The sequence below is a fragment of the Trichoderma gamsii genome, assembly GCF_001481775.2.
Source record: "Trichoderma gamsii strain T6085 chromosome Unknown Scaffold_8.2, whole genome shotgun sequence".
Classification (NCBI taxonomy): Eukaryota; Fungi; Ascomycota; class Sordariomycetes; order Hypocreales; family Hypocreaceae; genus Trichoderma; species Trichoderma gamsii.
The window spans coordinates 298779-317144 of record NW_020171345.1 but is presented as its reverse complement, the minus strand read 5'-3'; the positions used below and the strand labels follow the sequence as shown (position 1 = coordinate 317144).

At 51.2% G+C, this 18366-nt stretch overlaps 5 protein-coding genes across 5 annotated transcripts; 3 read left to right on the top strand and 2 right to left on the bottom strand.

The window, feature by feature from the left end:
* Window positions 1-5709: 5709 nt before the first annotated feature.
* TGAM01_v203073 (hypothetical protein) lies at window positions 5710-8004 on the top strand (the record flags this gene model as incomplete). The annotated part of the gene is made up of 1 exon (XM_018802427.2): window positions 5710-8004. The coding sequence occupies one exon, from the start codon at window positions 5710-5712 to the stop codon at window positions 8002-8004; it is 2295 nt and encodes a 764-aa protein (XP_018664345.1).
* A 1516-nt stretch (window positions 8005-9520) lies between these two features.
* On the bottom strand, window positions 9521-10295 carry TGAM01_v203072 (hypothetical protein; the record flags this gene model as incomplete). The annotated part of the gene is made up of 3 exons (XM_018802426.1): window positions 9521-9711; window positions 9790-10140; window positions 10220-10295. 3 exons carry the CDS (start codon window positions 10293-10295, stop codon window positions 9521-9523), a joined length of 618 nt encoding a protein of 205 aa, XP_018664344.1.
* Window positions 10296-11827: 1532 nt separating this feature from the next.
* TGAM01_v203071 (hypothetical protein) lies at window positions 11828-13512 on the top strand (the record flags this gene model as incomplete). Its single annotated transcript, XM_024549126.1, has 3 exons — window positions 11828-11985; window positions 12062-12402; window positions 12485-13512. 3 exons carry the CDS (start codon window positions 11828-11830, stop codon window positions 13510-13512), a joined length of 1527 nt encoding a protein of 508 aa, XP_024406104.1.
* Window positions 13513-14326: 814 nt separating this feature from the next.
* On the bottom strand, window positions 14327-14768 carry TGAM01_v203070 (hypothetical protein; the record flags this gene model as incomplete). The annotated part of the gene is made up of 2 exons (XM_018802424.1): window positions 14327-14631; window positions 14732-14768. 2 exons carry the CDS (start codon window positions 14766-14768, stop codon window positions 14327-14329), a joined length of 342 nt encoding a protein of 113 aa, XP_018664342.1.
* Window positions 14769-15864: 1096 nt separating this feature from the next.
* On the top strand, window positions 15865-18132 carry TGAM01_v203069 (calcium/calmodulin-dependent protein kinase kinase; the record flags this gene model as incomplete). Its single annotated transcript, XM_018802423.1, has 4 exons — window positions 15865-15995; window positions 16099-16180; window positions 16240-16725; window positions 17374-18132. The coding sequence occupies 4 exons, from the start codon at window positions 15865-15867 to the stop codon at window positions 18130-18132; spliced, it is 1458 nt and encodes a 485-aa protein (XP_018664341.1).
* Between the last annotated feature and the right edge of the window lie 234 nt (window positions 18133-18366).

The following is an 18366-nucleotide window of genomic DNA, read 5'->3' as shown; positions in this document are numbered from 1 at the left end:
GAGATAATAAGGCTTGTTTGCTCAGTACATGGGCCAATTGCCCGAAATAAACAGAGAAAAAAAATATCCCTGTTGTTGGTATGTATGTATTACTACCTACCCTTCTATTCCTTCCATTTCCTTCTTTCTACAGAAATAGAAACAAGGGTCCTGGGGTAAGAAAACGCGTTGGGGACTTTGATAAACTACTAGGTATGTATGTTGCATGTACTCCGTATGAAGACGCAGGGATTGGTGAAAAAGCACGAGGATTGAAATTAAAGATATTCGGAGAACCGAGGAGGAGGATGCGCGGGTTCGGAGAACTAACCTTATTCTTACATAACTTTCAAAGCCTCATGCAGGAAGAAAGGGAATGAGAAGCAGGCTGACAGTAATATACTAGACTAGCACTTTGATCTTTTGGGTATTTGTGAAACTACACAAGCAAGCCCAATCCTACGTGTATGTAGTCTAATACCTTTTACTGGAAGTGGAAAATGCTGCTAGATACCGCTGCTAGATACTGCTGGTGGTGGTGTCGAGGCTTGCTGAGAATGCAGTAATAGCACTTTATAACTTGATGGTTGGTTGGTCGATAGGTACACGTGTAAGTTGCATACAAGTGCTACCCATCTTCTTACAGCGAGTGGCAAGCAAGGATGACAATGAATGCCCTGCATGGGTTCGTGCTCTGACAAGGGGCACTGCCGGCAGACACTCTGGTTTCTCCCCTTTCCCCTGTCTGTCTCTCCTTCTGACCAGAATCACGAGCACATTGGAATGAGAGAGCCTAGAAAATCGCCGCTTCAATGGCGTCAGGAGACAGATAGGGAGAGACAGAGAGAGGCTCGGCCTGAGACGGTCTTCAGGGACAAACAACTGATCTGATGTTTCAAATCCGAGCAACGAGACTAGTAGAAACACCATTCCTCTCTCCTGTGCTTCTTTTCGAGGGACGGGATCGGGATCGTCGGAAGGGTGCCAGCTGTGGCACAGCGTCTCTGCTCAGACAATCATGGGAGTCTAAAAAGGGACCAGAGAGTGCATACGAAGTCAGAGAGAGCTGGTCCGTGGAATGGAGGGGCCGCTAAAAGACTAAAAGACCAGGGCCGGGATTCGCGCTCAGACCAGCAGCTGACGCGTAGAGTGGTTGAGTGGTTGATTAGAGACTTGAAATTCTCTTCCACTTCCACTTCTCTCTTCGTTTCCAGCGTCAGTCTTTATCGATTGCGTAAAGAGTCTAAGAGTTTGCTCCGTCCAACGCCAAGCGTCAATGCGACAGGCTGCTACGGAGGATTAGTCGACGGCTAGACGCAAATAGCAGAGCCAGTAGTAGGCAATAGCTGGCGATAGCCCATCATGCTTCGCCTAGCGTGTTTGAAGTAGATTGCTGCCAGCTCAGCACGACACTAGGAGCCGCATTGTGGTACGATCTTGGTGGTTGCGCAAAGGCGAAACTCGGGAACAGACGAGAGATCGAGAAGCTGGAGGCATCGGGACGGGTCTCTGGGCTTGAAGGAACGCTTGAGCGGCTAGTGTCAATATCAGTAAACTAGGGGAAATTAGCTGTGACGCCTGGCCTGCGTCATGCAAAACCAGATCGCCGTCGACCACTGCCCCAAGCGGGTGGCCTCCTTCAGCGCTTCCTCTTCAGCTTCAGCCTTCTAGCTGCCGCTTCGGTCCTAATCCTCTCCAGTGCTATCGCGATAGAGAAGCTCTGGATGCGAGCTCTCGGAGGCTAAAGAGCAGCGGGCGCCACTAGTGGTCAATTGGAGCGCTGTGATTGGGCAGACGCGCGACAAGAGTAAACATGGGGGCAAGACGCGTCTTGAGTTCGGTATGACGCGTTTTTTTAGCGACCATCCCACTTCACTTGGACTTATAAGCCCGAGTAAGACTCACCACAGCTAAGAACAAGTGAGTGAGAGAAGGCAGCGTGAGAGCAGCGAGTTGAGGGCAGCGGCCCAAGATGTCATACATTCTCGTTGGGCTGCAGTGGAACCGCCATGTCTTGACGATTCCCTGCCGCGGCCAATCAGCGTCGCGCCTGTGCCGGCTCACCCTCGTCTGCATCCCTCTCCAGGGCCGTTTTGTGCTCAGACAATGCCCTTCACATGCCTTTGCTGGCCGGGGTGGTCCCAAGTAGGCGAATCAGGGACAGGGTTGCGACCGAATTCGCGGAGAGCCTATCGCTGCGTATCACCGGGCCCCATTTGCGGCCTCCGTGCTGGGCCGCCCGGGCTGCCTGAGCGGGTGCTGTGGATGGACTCGAGAGCCAATTGCCCTTGAGAGCGGCAATCAGCTGAGAGGGCTACGCGTTGTTGTACTCCATAATTCCAGTCGCGTAGGCTGTCAGATGGTGGTCATCTGAGTTTCTGTATATCCGTATAACACGGACAAGAAGCAGCAGAAAAAGCATTGACGTGACATGGGTTGACGCTGTTTATAGAAACAGCCAGGTTGAAGACGAGATAAAAAATGGAGAGAGTGTGAGCCATGCGTGGGGGAGACCTTTCGTGAAGATAGTCATGGAGGGGGAGCAAGGGATATAGGGGGGGGAGAGGGTGATAGAACTAAGAGTTATGGAGGGGTCAATATTGGAGGGGGAGAAGAGAGGGAACAAGAGGGAACAAGAGTCAAAAGGGCAGCAGAAACATGAAGAGAAACTGCGCCAGGGCAGGATAGAGTTTGCGTTTGAAACGCTGCAGAATCGACAACGGCCGGCGGTACCTGCTTCTCGGCAAACTCTCTTTAAGCTCGCCGCTGTGGCTTGGGCAATTTTGAGACATCTGACGGATTCCATTGACAATAGCACTAGAGGCATGATGAAGAAAACTCTGTCTCGAGCGTTGTACGTAAATGGATCATCTGGGCTGATGTTTTAGCCATGGCTATAGGTGATGACGGATGGTTGACAGTTAGCAAGAGGCTAAGTATTTAGCAGAAGAAAGAAGAGGAACGACGGATGAACTATGATTAGCATCTTCGGGATGTCCGCTCCTCGTTCTTCCGGGCCTGGCGTTGAGAGAGCATAGACGTTCCTCCATGAACTAATTACTACCTAGGTAGTATTATAGTAGCACAGAGGTAGTTCGTCTTGTGTGACTCGATCGCCATGCGGTAGTGGTCGGTATTGGTTATTGAATTTATTGGAGCAGTCAATTAGTACTATTCTGGTAAGTGTTTGGATAGTCTAATACGCCACTCTAATACGCCACTCTGATACTCATTTCCATTGACACTTGGAGTAGCACCAACTCTCGCTATATTTGTTCCAGCTCCGAACTGGCGATCGGTGTGTGGTGGGATTATCGTAAACTCCATATGCCATTTTCTGATGGACTCGGTATTTATGTCTACTCCATACTGCTGCCTCACTCAACACGTCCATGCGGATGCATCCTCGGCCGCGGGTGGGAAATCAATGCAGTAGTGCTCCGTAAAACTGGACCAGACAGCTCGACGCTCGCCAATTGCTGCGCTCATCGCCCGCGCATGCTTGCATGCATCATGCAGGCCAATGCCCAGTAGAAGAGCTCCGTCTCTTGTTTATCGATGCAGGTGGGATTCGTGATGCGATGATGGGCCTGAGCAGGTCGCATGGCAACCGTAATGGTGTTGTCGTGATGGCGATGGCGACGGCCATGACGAATAATAAGAAGTTCTGGAGGCGTGGATGCATTCAAAAGGGACTTGTCTCTCTTGCATCCCATCCCATCCCATCCCATCTCTCAAGTCCCCTTTCCAAGCGTCTCAATACACACGCAGTGTCACTATACCTACTACCTGCACTAGATGAGACGAGACGCAAGCTGCTCACACCCTCACACTCGCATATCTCACATTGAACCTTGCCTGGCCATCCAACCATCCACTCACTCACTCACTCACCCACCCGCACATATACCATACATACGCGATCTCTTTTAGCATCAATACATAGCACAAACCAAACTAGCCCATCCATGTACGTATCACTGCTGCTGCTGCTGCTGCCACCTGTTACTACCGCTGCGGCCTTGCTCTGTATGCCTGGCATCCTACCCGGCCAGACGATGCTGGCTTGCATCACCCGAATCTACCGGCACTTTACTTACATGCTTCTGGCGCATGTAATGCAGTCCGCACTTACAGGCTCCCTGCTCCGCTCTGGCACAGCCCTAGTCGATTCGAGACAGCGCCCATCGATCGATCGTCGAGCGCAGAAAGGCACTGCTGCACGTAGAAAAAGACTTGACATTTTACCTTGGACCAGGCATCGAAAAGCGCCGTCCGTTGCATTTCTGCATTGCATTCTCCAAGACACGCCCCCCTTTTGGCTCGCCTTTTCGCACAATCGGAGAATCCCTTTTGCGACAGAAGGCAAGAAAAGCTTTCCCTTGGCCTTTTGCCGAGACGCGCCACACGCCCTCCCCTCCAGAGTCCAGCCCGTTCCGTGTGAAGGAGGGGGCTCTTGACTCTTCAACCACTAAGACAGCGACCACTGCCACCCTCACGTTTGTGCTTTAGACCTGCCGGTACCTGTCTTGTACTGTACCTGCCCTTGCAGCATTGCTCAGTGTCTCCCGCTGCGAGACCTGCGCCTCCCTGCAATTCTTATCAATTGATCGCTACTGCGAGGTACCGCTGACTACCCAAGGCACCTCCTACTGCAGCTCATCGCACCACACAGCTGCAGACCTTCATCGACATCTTCAGGTCCTCTCTCATCATCCTCAACTTCACCTCCATCACCGACCTCCAATCCCAGCGCCAGACGCCCCGGGTACAGGCTGCCGCTGGCCACTTTGGGCTTGGTGCGCGCTCTAGTTCCGGGCTGGAGAAGCAAGATTTCTGCACTGCAAACCCCCTGCCCCGGTCGCTCGTGTCAGCCCAGACGGCGCTGCAGCCAATCCGCTGCGCGGCACATCCCTGACGCGCTGCCAGGGATCCCCCCTGGTCGCCGATCCACTCGCTGTTCCAAGGCTCCCAGAGTTTGTGCTGTGCTGGCTGCCCTTGGGCTTGTGCTTGTCTCTCTGTTCTCCCTTCCGGCGATACTGGTGAGTGCATGCATTCCCTATTACAGCGCCCGTCTCCCCTCATCCTCATCCTGATCGTCCTTCCTTTCCATCTCTTCCATCCCACCTCTAATTGCGCCTCTCTGTGACAGCTGCTCGCTCTTGTTACCACTAAAGCCGTTCCCCGCGCGCCACCAGAATAAACACTCGAACCCGATCCAGCGCGACTCCCATCCGGACTGCTCGCTCTTACTCTTTGCAACTCATCCGCCGCTTCTTCCGATCTGAAGAATCGAAAATCTCTAGAATTTTCATAAATTTCGCCTGCGGGTCCGAATCGGCTCTCCCGTCAAGCATCCCATTGACAGCCGAAAAAGCACGAAAAAGGCACCAGTAAAAGCCCCCGTCAGGGCCGTGACTCCCCAAGCCTGCCTTGTATCTGCCGCCCCACCGCGCCTGCGAGTGACGGTGACCTCAGCGAGGTGAGCACAAAAATCTCCCATGGTTGAATCTCTCCTCTTCCCATTTCCTTCTTGGGCTTCTTTAATTACCTTACCCTTCAGCTCTCTCGGGGCTTTGCGATGCTGTCATGCCCTTCCCGCAAACGGCGTCGCGTCCTTTTTCCCTTGTAGCCTCGGCTGACTAGCGCGCCTAGACGCTTCATCGCGATTCACGCACAACTTACTCCACAGCTAAAGAGCCTCACGTCGAGGCACTTGCACCGGCCGCAATGGCCCAGCCGACGCGTTTTTACGCCTCTCCCAGGCCACTGGACATTTTCAATGACGATGCATATTTCGAAAACGAAGCTCCCATGACTAGCCACGCACCCATGCCAAATCCCTCCAAGCCCATGCGTCGTCCCTTGGGCACCTCAACTCCCAACGTCCTTCTTGAGCCAGCAGTCTCTCACAGCTCCAAATTTTCACCCAACAAGGCCAAGACTCCAAGGGCGCCGTTGAAGCCGTCCCACGGCCTCAACAAGTTCAACGGCATATCCATGGCTCCTCCTTCAGACAAGACGCCAGTGACCGATTCACTACAGAAGAAACCACAGCTGTCCAACTTCAAGACGGGCTTACAGAAGCCCCAATTCATCGATCCCGATGCATTCTTCGAGAAGGAAAACGTCCATCCTCAGAGCTTCCCGGGACCGTCTACAATCGACCTCTCTGTAGGGCAGTACTTCCAGAACCCTCCGGTGAAGAAGGGACTCATGGAGGCCGCCCTCATCAAGGAATCTCGAGTCAGCAAGAAGCCCAAGGCTGACGAGCAGTCGCTTCCACCCCACGACTCATTCCCGCCCATCACCGACGATGGCACGAAGCCACCTCATAGCTACGCTCAGCTCATTGGAATGGCCATTCTCCGATCTTCAAAACGTCGCCTCACGCTTGCTCAGATCTACAAGTGGATCAGCGACAACTACTCATTTTACAACCCCAATGACGCTGGATGGCAGAATAGCATTCGACATAACCTGAGCCTCCACAAGAACTTTATCAAGATCGAACGACCAAAGGACGACCCTGGCAAGGGAAACTACTGGGGCATTGAACCCGGCACCGAATTCCAGTTCCTCAAGGAAAAGCCGACTCGGAAATCTGTCCCGACTGGAGAGAACCTCCCTGTCATGTCCACCCGCCTCGAACCATCTCGACCAACGCCAGCACTAATGCCCGAGCCTTCGCTTCCACCGCCGGCCCCAATGCATCACCAGCATCATCACCAGCACGCCAACAGCCTTCCTCCTCTCCCGACGTCTCAGGCAACCCTGTCAATGCCTCTGGAGCCGTCATCAGATGCCACCATTCTCGTATCGGACAATGCGCCTGCTGATGACCTGGCCGACAAGGGTCCCGACAACGAACTACTACTGGAATCATCCTTCTTCTCACCCCTACCTGCTGCTTTGCATTCCACCCCACCCATGCCCCGGGCTGAGCGACGGAATGGCACACCGCCTCCCATGAACCGCAATCCCGCCTCATCAGCTACTCGGACTCATAAGCGCAAGTTTGCTTCCATGGATGACAGCGGCTACATCTCCTCCCTAGAATCCTCCGCCATGCGACCGAATGCGGCCAGGTCAGCCTTCTTTACGTCTGAACCTGATCGACGCCGCATCAAGCGTGGCCGCGCTGAAGAAGAGATTGCACGACTAAGAGGATCATCACCTTTCAGCCCGTCAAAGAGCCGGCCATTCTCCAGCTATGGACTCAACTCATCGTCACCTTTCCGACCGTCGTCTAGCGATAATCAGATGCCCCCTCCTCTGACCCCTGTCGTGAAAAAGGTCAAGGCTATGATTCAACCACCGCCCTCAGTTTCTCCCAATACAAACCTACGCATTCACCGCGCCAAAGTTCGCCACATGCTGCAGTCCCCTCTGCGAAGAGTCGCCAACCTCACCAACGACGATAGTTTGCCCTGGAGTCCCGCCTTCCGCTTGGACGACAATATCTTTAGTTTCGATACGCCCAATGCTAGCAATCTGCCCGACTTTGACATCTTCCAAGATTTGCCGGTGGATGATGAGAATGTATTTGACAGCCTTCTCCCCGCAGAGACCGGCTCACCGGTCAAACGCTCTGTCAAGCGCGTTCGCCTTGATCGGTCTATTTCCTCGTCGGCCATTGGAGAGCTGTCAGGCTCCAAGAAGCTTCTCGGACCAGCACCTCTGCTCAAAGCTCCTGATACGCCATCTCAATTTCTGGAAACACCCAGCAAGGTCTTTGAGGGCCTAAGCTCCCCCTCCAAGCTCTTTCAACAATCACCCATCAAGGGTCCTTCACCAAGCAAGTTTGCTTCTTTACTGGAGCTTCCAGGCGATGGCGACTGGCCGTCTCTCCACATAGATGCCAATGACTTTGCTACCGGCGCTGGTTGTGATGGCTCAGATTTTACTGGTCTCGATATTCTTCAAGGATTCGAGCGAATTGGCTCAGGCTCACAACATTCATCAAAAGGTGTGAACAGGAGTGGAAAGCCTGCACTCGGTCGAAGCTATTCAACAGCATTCTAAGGAAAGGAGAGCTTACAACAAAAAATGGCGCTTACACAGGAGAGAATGATTACGATACCTTTTTTACATAATGACATAATGAGGACCGAAGAAGAAGAAGCGACACAAACAAGAACGAACTAACATTTCTTCTCTTTCTTACACGTCAAGCTTCTTTTTATCATGAGCACAGCTCCCTTCACGCGACTGAAACGATGATTACTGGTGGTTTGATGCAGAGCGAGGCTGAATTTTAGAATACGATGGGGTTCGCAGTTCTGCGTACAAAAACCCGCCCCTCTCCTTTGGGCTTCACGGCTTGCTTGTTACGGGTGACGATGATTCTGAGTACATAGTATACCTCTTTTTCTTTTCTTTTCTTGTTGACCCCCCTTACTTTTTGCGGCATTGGAATACGATTACGGCTGGTTCCAGGGAATGGAATTGCTTGGCTTAACTGGAATGGCTTGGACTTGGGACTTGGCTTATTGTACACGGGTTAGGTCTTGTTTTTCTTCTTTTTCTTCTTCTATTCTTTTGATCGCCTCTTCTTTTTCTGCGTCTTTTTCCTTCCTTTGCTTTTACTGGACTATGGGTTGGAAGCATGGAGTCTGGATTTCACAAAACATGTCGCGTACGCGCGTATGTAACCTGAGGGAAACTTGGTATTAAAGGGAGGCTTTTTGTGAGAGACCTTGACTAGCTCATGTTTGTATCTTTTTTTTGTGGTGCGCTTTTAGCTTGTCCATCTTATTTACTTATTTTCTTAAGGACCAGGATCAGGATCGGATGATTAGCTTTATGGGATTTCTTCTGCCTTTACATGATGGGCTGTGTCGTTTACTCTTTTTACTCTTTGGCATGCCTTGACAATTACTTTGAACTTGTTTTCCCCCTTTTGATAAAAGAAGGGGATAGTCTTTTGATAGCAATTTCAATTCTGCTGTTTGCTTCAAGTTTGATCGTTTTAAGAATTTAGTGGTCTTGTGATGTGATTTGTAGAGCTACCTTGGTAACTACTTAGGTGCAGGTAAGGATCACCTGTTCCAGGTTGCCAAACGCCTCTAATCGAAAGCAAGGTGGCCTTTGAAAGCTTGCTCTGCTTACTTTCAATCCCATGGACGTGTCTGTATCCGTATGTGCTGTGTGTGCGAGCGCGTGTGATTAGGGGGTATCTATTACCTTGTCCATGCATTAAATTAATAAATTCAAAAATCCATTTCACCTCCCATCCAGGTGGCTCCAAAAAAACGCCCATGCAGAACGCCTATGTACAGTTTACCCAATCGGGCGCATACGTCGGGTTTCCCCCTTCCTCCAAGTCTATTGGGTTGAACCTTTATCTGTCATTTGTCATCGTAGTATGTTGTATTTTAGATTTGAGATATTGCAATAAAGTAGTGGTGATAAATTGAGAGTCGTAAATGTCGTGGCGTTTTGCGTTTTATGGATGAAAAGATGAAAAGCGAGGAGGACAGTGGGTGGGGTGAACTCCAGTTCGAAGTTGTTGTAGAAAGAAAAAAAAAAGCCAAGACTTTCAGTGGTACATTCGTATACGCGATAGCCAGCCGGTTTCCTTGGATTCGACGTTGATTTTATAGGGAAACGGGTTGCCGCCTTGGGTGGTGATGGGCGGGATGTGGTCTCTGTGGGTGTTGACGAAGGTGACGATTTTCATGGCGGTTGTGAAGAGGGTCTGCTCCATGGCTCTGCGAACCTTTGCTCGTTCTAGCGATTTCAAAAGGGTTAGTAATAACCGATATATAAAGATTTGAGTAGTCCAAGTTAGAAAGGTCGCATTCATACCATTTTCAGTCCTTGGCTCGGCAACAGTCACTTTGATCGTCCAAGTCTCCCAGCAGACCTCCTCCACTCCGAGTGACGGCCACGGCTTGCGTCGTTTCTGGTCGAAGAACTGGACGGTGATTTGGCCTCTTCCTCCGCTACCGGCGCCGTTTATTCTGTCTCGGTTTGTTGGCGCGCCCGAGTTGGACAGTCGTTCTGCGTCGAGCTGGCGATCGAGTGCGGAGACGCGCTGCTCAATCATGGTCTGGAGCTCATCGTCGTTGACGTAAGGGAGAGTGACATCCAGGACTTCGTGCGTTTGCGGGGTGAGAGAGGGGAAGAAGCGGTTGAAGAAGATTGTATGTAGTATGCCTGTTATTTTTGCGCAACTTCTTGTTAGCCCCGGGAGATGATGCTGTTTGCGACGCCTTGTAGTGATCAATTAGCTTACCTTTGACAACGTCGCGGACAGATCGCGGATCCGTAAAGACGTCCAGTATGAATTCCGGGGGCTTTTGTGAATCCATTTCTTCTTTTTTCCCAGAGGAAGGCAAAGGCAGCCGTTTGCTGGGTTACGTTGTCGCTGGTTCGAGATAAAAAAAAAAGCGAGGCCGAAATGGGAAAGTAGATAGCAAATTTTTTCTGCCCTCGATCTCGATTTCGCTCAAATTTCGAAATGTTCAATTATATGTCACCACCAGAGGAAAGCGTCGGTGAAGAAGAAATGGATTGGCCAGCGTTATCTAGTCTGTTCTGCGAAGAGGCGCATCGCTGATGTTTTAAGCCACGGTCTCGGGGTCTCTTTTTGTTGAGTCAAAAAAACAAGGTTACCAGAGTCGTCAGCAGGAGCGAGAGTCACCAGACCAGATCTCGAGGGCTTTAGCGACAAGGAGGCGGTGCTTCTTTTTTTTCTCTTTCTGTTGGAGATCCTGATGGGGGACGGTAACGCCTAGAAGCGGATAGGCAAGGAGAGTCTTCTCGGTGTGCGCAGCTGGTGCAGGGAGTGGTGCGAAAAGGGAGGAGGCGAATAGTTGTCAGATGCAACAGGAGTTGAAGATGAAATTGTGCCGCAGATATGCAGGCTTGGATGCTGGAAGCGAATTGAAGCGAGGTGGGGGATGGCTGGGGAGGGGCAAAAAAATACAGGCTGGATCGACCAGTAACGTCACCGGCCTTGGGGGCTTGGGGATGCTTATTTACTGGGCTGGTTGCGGCAACGATAAGCGATAAGGGCGTCTCAACTGTTGGTTCCCTTTAGCAGTGAAGGTCAGCACGTTAACTCCCCTATACAGACCTGTATACATGTACATGTAGCTTTTGGTCGTTTTGAGGATGATGCTCCCCTCAGTAATGATATATGAGGCTCTGACCTAAGGGCAGCTATTATTGATTTTATATAGATTTTCAATCCTCTTAGCATTGGCCACAGTCCGTCTGATCATACGACATCAACTGTCCGTCTACAGCATATGCGTACAAAGTAACACGTCAATACTGTATATGCTACTGATGGAAATCGATGCCTTCGAATTATTAGAGATCACAGCGCCCAAGCATGTGCCACAGCGCGCTACGGTGGGTATGAAATTTTGGCAGCAGCATTAACGGTCTAGTGCGTGCATCCGGTACAGGCCACCGGCGGTCCCCCGGAAAAGGGTGCTAGCAGTCGTAGGCTTATTAACCAGTACTCGCCCAATACACTGAACCTTGCGCCTGTTGCAGCGTGCGCAGCCGTACTCGCCGCGTACTCCCTCCCGGACGTACATCGCAGCCGAACAATGGCCAATTAGCGGCCCTGCTCCTGCTACCGAGGCATCCCGGGAATCGCTGAGCTCCCAAGTTTCCATCTCGAAACATCCACCATCGCGACGACCACCGATTCTACCGTCCTACGTGCCTGCGAGCCTCGTGCGACGTGCCATTCCCTGCCGTGCCCGCCTCCAAGAGCCTGGCTTCTGCCCTCTCCTCTCTCTCTGCCCGGCCTTCGACTGAACACATGTGCTTGCACTGCCAATCCATGACCTCCTAACACGACCCGACCTGTGCAGCGCTGCCCAACATGCTCTCTTCAGCTCAGCGCTGGGTGCGTCGCAACCGGACACCAATTGCCATCGGCGTTGGTGTCCTTGGCGCTGGCTATGCCGTGACGCAGTACGTGATGGCCAAGATCAACGATGCGCGCGAGCGGATGAGCAGCGATCGCATCGCCAAGGAAAAGTAAGTCGGCCTTGCTGGTGCAGCAGGACAAATTGCCTGGCTCTGCGTGGCTAACGCGGCATTATCAAATCTCTAGCCTTCGCCGTCGATTCGAGCAGAACCAGGAAGACTGTACTTATACCGTCCTGGCTCTCCTGCCCACCGCCACGGGCAATGTGATTTCGGCCTTGAATACGGAGCAGATTACGTACGAGATCCAGCAGATCAAGAGCTCGGCCAGGAGCCTCAAGGGCATCCAGACAACAAGCCCGCCCAGCATTGCCGATACTACTCTCACTGAGGATGATAGCAAAAGCACCATCAGCGTGCCGGTAGATGTCGGAATGCCCTTTACTTCAGATGGCACCTCGCAAGAGCTGGCCCCCCCTAGGCCGCGAAAGACCAAGAGGCAACTCTGGGATGACTTGACCATTAGCGGTACGCTGCCTCCTTAATCTATGATCCATCCATATGTGAGTAAAGGATGAAAGAGGAAACTAACAGTGTTTTGGAAATGCAGCCATTACGAGATCATTCACCCTCATCTACACACTCGCCCTCCTCACCATGCTGACAAGAGTTCAACTGAACCTTCTCGGCCGACGCAGTTACTTATCTAGCGTTGTTGCTCTCGCCACTGGCAGCCAGCAGGCCACCATCAGCCTTGAGAACAATGACGACGACAGCCCCAATCCGCATGGCAGCGATTTCGACACAAATCGCAAGTACCTGACCTTCAGCTGGTGGTTGCTGAACAAGGGTTGGGTAGACGTCATGCACCGCGTAGAGAGCTCTGTGCGGACCGTATTTGGCAGTCTCAGCCCTCGAGATCTGGTTACCTTTGATCGGGTTTCCCAGCTGACCGCAGAGGTCAGAAAGCTGATTGAAGGGTCCAGCTCAAACAACAATAAGGGCTCAGATTGGCTGTCTTTCCTCCTGCCTCCCAAAGACAAAGAGGATGAGGTTCTCCGCCAGTCTGGCGTCTTGGATGATGCAGGCCTATCTCCTGAGGATGGTGCCCAGCCATCTCCTGCTGCTCTGAGACGCTTGCTCGACGAGACTGCTGATTTAATCGAATCGCCAGCCTTTTCGCACGTCTTGACACTAGTTCTCAACTCGGGCTTCTCACTGCTGGTGGACAAGAAGCTGGCCACTGAGGCTTTCGAGTTCTCCCTGGACGAAGCTCCTACTACGGTGGCAACGACAACCAGCCTCAAGCGCACCAGAGCTATCCTATTGCCCAAGATTTTGTCTGTCCTAACACGACAGGCTCATGTCATCGGTAACGGCAATACGCCCAATGAGTACCTCCAGGAGATGGAGACAGTACGCGATCTCGAGGCTTTCTCTGCCGTCGTATACTCTAGCAACTGGGAGAATGAAATGAAGGACGAGGGACTCATGGAGAGTGCCGTCTACGTCAAGTCTGAAGACACCCAGTCTCAGTCAACTCAGGTTGATAGCAGTGTCATCATTGTTGAGCCCCAAGCTACTACTAGCTTGGAGGGCGCATGGGAGAGGGCGACGGTGGGAGAGAAGAAGTCTTGAAGCGGAAGAAGCATGTATCCTCAATATGCATATATGTATAGTAAAGAGTAAAGATCTGGTGCATTCTACAGGTTTGTTTCACTTTTGGAAGGGCAGGACGGACTGGTATAAAGATTTAATGGCTTTTCTTTTCTTTTCTTTTTTTTTTTTTTCTTTATTTCCCTCTATTTGGGATACTACTATGATGTTGGCGGACTAGCAGACAGCAGACAGCAGACAGCTTATAACGATATATCCTATACTCTCCTCGGCGCTCAGAGGTTCATTTCAGCGCTTGATCTTCTCTAAACGATGCCTCTTATGTAAACTTGTCTCAAAGATCCCCATGGCCACAATACAGATCTTTTAATCACATTCACAACTCGTATGGCCAATATCCGAGCTGCCAGCGGGGGTTTCTGGGTGGCTCATCCCCGCAACTGCCTCGTCGTCTTGCTTGGCTTGTTTCGTGCAGCTCTGTTACACTCCAAGTAGCCAGAATCCGTAGACTCCTTGACCGAGAGACGGCTGTGTGATAAATTGGGGTTGTGAAAGCGTTCATGAGCGTCAGGCAGACGTCGTTGCTGTTGGTGCCGGTAATACCTTGTTTCCATCCGCCCTTAATATATATCTCATTTCGAACTCGTGAAATCATGAAAGTGCTTTTAGTAAGTTCACATCATGCCCCGTATGAACTGGTCCAAACCCCGCTCGAAGAGTTCGTTTCTGATACCGGCGCCTCCCTTGTGTTCGACTGGTGCAAGCGGATTTTTGACGACTACTCACTCATCATATTAGCCACTCCGTAAGTACCCAGCTTCAACTCTTCTGGAAGTCATATACCATATTCCACCCATAGGTTGATATAGATCTGATGCAGCACATTCCGCATGCTCGCCGACGCGGTATCCGTAATCATGACAAAGCGCAGGTTCGCGGGCGTCTCGTAAAAGTGCAGCTTGTACTGGCCCGTCCGGTAGCTGATGAAGGCGTCGTCGTCGCCGCCGAGCTTGCGGGCCATGTTGCGGAGGGAGAAGACGGTTCCGAAGACGAGCTTGGCGTCGTCTGAGCTGGTGGAGATGGCGGGCGCGGGGGCTTCTTGGTCGGGCGGTGCCCATGATTTGACGTAGACACACTCGGCTGAGAGGGAAGCAGATCAGATTGGGCAATTTGAATATACCACGGAGAGGAGAGGAGAGGAGAGGAGATGTAAGCTAGCTTGTGAAGGGGAGTGACCTACTGTGGCGGTCGAAGATGTAGAACGTGTAGACGGCCATTGTGAATGGATTGCGCGCGCGGGCAGGCACGGGTTCTGGTTGGTATGAGTGATGGTTTCAAAACGCTGCACGCGACAAGATCAATGAGGGGTGGCTTGCAAAGAAGATGCTGTCGTCGTCGCAAAACAGGCAAGCTCCGTCAGGTACATACAGTTAGTTGCGAGATGTGTTTTTGTCGATCAAGGGGCGCCTCGGTTATCTAATCCAGCCACAGGCTGACCTGGAGCTAGCAGGCGCCCCCGCCGCGGGTTGGCGGGGCATAAAGGCCTGTAGGAGCCCACTATAAAGTGCTGCCAATAGTGGGCAGAGGAGCTTCAGCCTTCATTCATATTACTGTACCTAGCCTTCTGTCTGCTTGTGCTTGCACGTGGTCCTTCACCAGAAACGGCTGAAACGGTTTGAGTATGTAGTGATGAACAAATGATGGGATGCGTTCATACTTTGTAATAGAATCGTAGGCGGTTGTAGTAAGTTACAAAACACCACAGCTGGGTCCTTTGACGGAGCTCAGGATACGCTGACACCGGACCTAAAGAATTGATACCTACTAGTAGGTATATCCAGTAAATGCATTTATAGCCCGGCGTAAAAGGAGCATGCAGAATCTGTAAATAGTAACCACTACCTTGATCAATAAGACCAGACTCTGAATCTTTGGCATTCTATAGCGAATATGGTACTATTTATGGCCATGGCCATAGCGGTCGAGGCATGCATCAATCAGCATGTGCCAGTTAAAGTGCAGGCGTTTAGACGCCCGCCTGTCAGAAACGCCGTCGTCCAGCTCCAGTGCCCCGCTTTATCGCAAGATGCCAATGCAGCTATCGCTTATAACCCCTCCATTGGTTGGCCCAGAGCGCTCGTCCTGATTTCAGCCTCACGTCTCATTTCGCAGCCCTGGCGAATTTCTGCTTGTGCAGCTTCGACTTGGAAAGCTAGACACGCTGTCAGCTCCTTCATCCACCTTGCCTGAAGTTCAATTTCGCCTGGTACCCTCTGAAAGTATCGTATAGATATCTCGTCCCAGCACGCGACACAGATTCTCATCGCTGCTCTTCTTCTCGAGCTTTCGCCGAGAGCTGTGTCTTCTGCCATCATGGAGACGCCTCCCCAATCACCTAGAGGCGCGAAAACAGATCCTCTCCCTGGCCTCCAATCACCTAGGCTCACTGTCAACGGTCGCGACGATATCACCGACGATATTCGGCCATCCTTGGCGTCTGCTGTGTAAGTAATAGTGCTGGAATCTGCTCTTTGAAGAACAGAAGAGAAAGATGAGACCCAGCCTCGTTTGTCAAACCAGGCGCTGATCAATCTTTTTGTAATTCAGCTCTGAGCCTGCTCGTCTGACAGGCTTCGCAAGCCCGATCAGACAGCATAAACGGACTCCAAGCGCTCATCGCGAAATCAAGGTCAGCTTTTCTCAGCCTTAAGCCTACACCCAGACTAAGTATGAGCTAACTCGCAGCAGGAAACTTTGGACGCCCACGTCGAGTTCTCCAATGATGAGACGGATGGTCGAACTCACCACAGAATAAACCAGTTTGTGATTCAAGATGAAATCGGTCGCGGGTCCTACGGCGCTGTCCATCTCGCGACAGATCAATTCGGCAATGAGTTTGTATGCTACCTTCATCAAGGTGTCTGCCTTTGCCCTCTTTCTCAGAGCATTCACTTACGGCGAGATCTACAGGCTGTCAAAGAATTCTCCAAGGTTCGCCTACGAAGGCGCGCACAGTCCATCGCCATGCGCCAAGGTCCTGGGGGGCCGCAAAGACGTATGCCTGGTAGAGGAGGCGCCATGTCTCCTCATCTTAATGGGCTGCGAGACCGTGAGAGGAGCGATGCTTTATTCTACATCCGAGAAGAGATTGCCATCATGAAGAAACTCAATCACCCCAACTTGGCTCAACTTATCGAGGTGCTCGATGATCCAGATGAAGATTCCCTGTACATAGTAATGGAGATGTGCAAAAAAGGGGTCATCATGAAAGTCGGCCTGGGCGAGCAAGCAGATCCCTATCCTGAAGAGGAGTGCAGGTTCTGGTTCCGAGATTTGATCTTGGGAATTGAATACTGTAAGTCAAAAAGAGATTGCATAGTGACCGCGTAGCTCTCTCTAACATGATGGTAGTACATGCTCAAGGAGTCATTCATCGCGATATCAAGCCAGACAACCTCCTATTATCCGAAGATGATGTTTTAAAAGTTGTAGACTTTGGCGTCTCAGAAATGTTTTCAAAGGGGAACAATATGAGGACGTCCAAATCCGCTGGTTCTCCGGCCTTTCTACCCCCCGAACTGTGCAGCAAGCATAACGAAGTTTCTGGAACGGCTGCAGACATCTGGTCGATGGGCATCACCCTGTACTGCCTTAAATACGGAAAGATACCATTTAACAAGGAGGCCATACTTGAGATTTATGAGGCTATCAAGACGGAGGAGCCAGAGTATGCGAAAGATGAGAATCCGACATTTATTCATTTGATGAGCAGATTGCTAGACAAGAACCCGGAAACCCGAATCACCATGGCTGAGCTTCGTGTATGTATCGGCCAACTTTGACCAAGACAAATACGTTCAGCATGCTAATGTAATACTACAGGAACATCCTTGGGTAACCAAAGAAGGAACTGACCCCTTACTATCGGCAGAAGAAAACTGTTCAGACCCCATAGAACCACCGAATGAGCTAGAGCTCAGCCGAGCTTTTACGAGGAAGATGAACCACCTTCTTTGTGTGATGAAGGCAATCCATCGATTTCGGTGCTCATTGGCTCGCAGCCGCAAAAAAGCTGCGAGTCAATCACAAGAAGCCACACAAGAAAACGAGTCACCCAAATTATTAGATGCCAGCGCATCAGTAGAAGATATAGCGTCACTCATCGCACACCAAAAGACAATCTTACTTGCGCCAGAGCCCGAAGAAGAAAAGACAAAGGGCCACGCTCACGATATTAGCGACCAAGAGCCGCTATTCCTAGGCATCGGCACTGGAGCGAGAGATGCCTTCACTACCGATGAGAAGACACCCGATGTTGTGTCCGACTCTCCTACGGCAGTCGACTTCAACGTATACGACCGGGCCTATGAAGAGGCCGTAAAGGAGCGAATGAAACAGAATCAGTCAAGCAACCCTGTCATGTACTTGACGAAACATATCAAAGAGAAAGAGTACTTCAAAAAGCTGGAGAACATGGTCGACGAAGCTTCGGTCTCACTGCCTCCCTTCAAGGCTGCCTTGGAGAATTCCAAACGACTTCTAGACCCTTTACCTTTACGTCCAGGCAATAAATTAGCCGATCTCGTGTCCAGAGTCAGAGAAGCGTCCGAGAATAGCAACAAGACAAAAGGCCAAAATTAGATCAGCGGTTGTCTCATCAGCGTCCTGACATGGCGTATCCCTCTTCGGCATTGTTCGGCCAGGTAATCTAATTGTGGACATCTACATGAATATATTCCAAGAAAATAATTCGGAATTACGAGATACCAGACTCGAGCATTGCCAACCCCTCTCCTGATGGGTGACCTCCTTTTCAATAAAAGTACAACGAATATACATGATTTATCCATGAGGCGACGATTAAGGGCGTCCAAC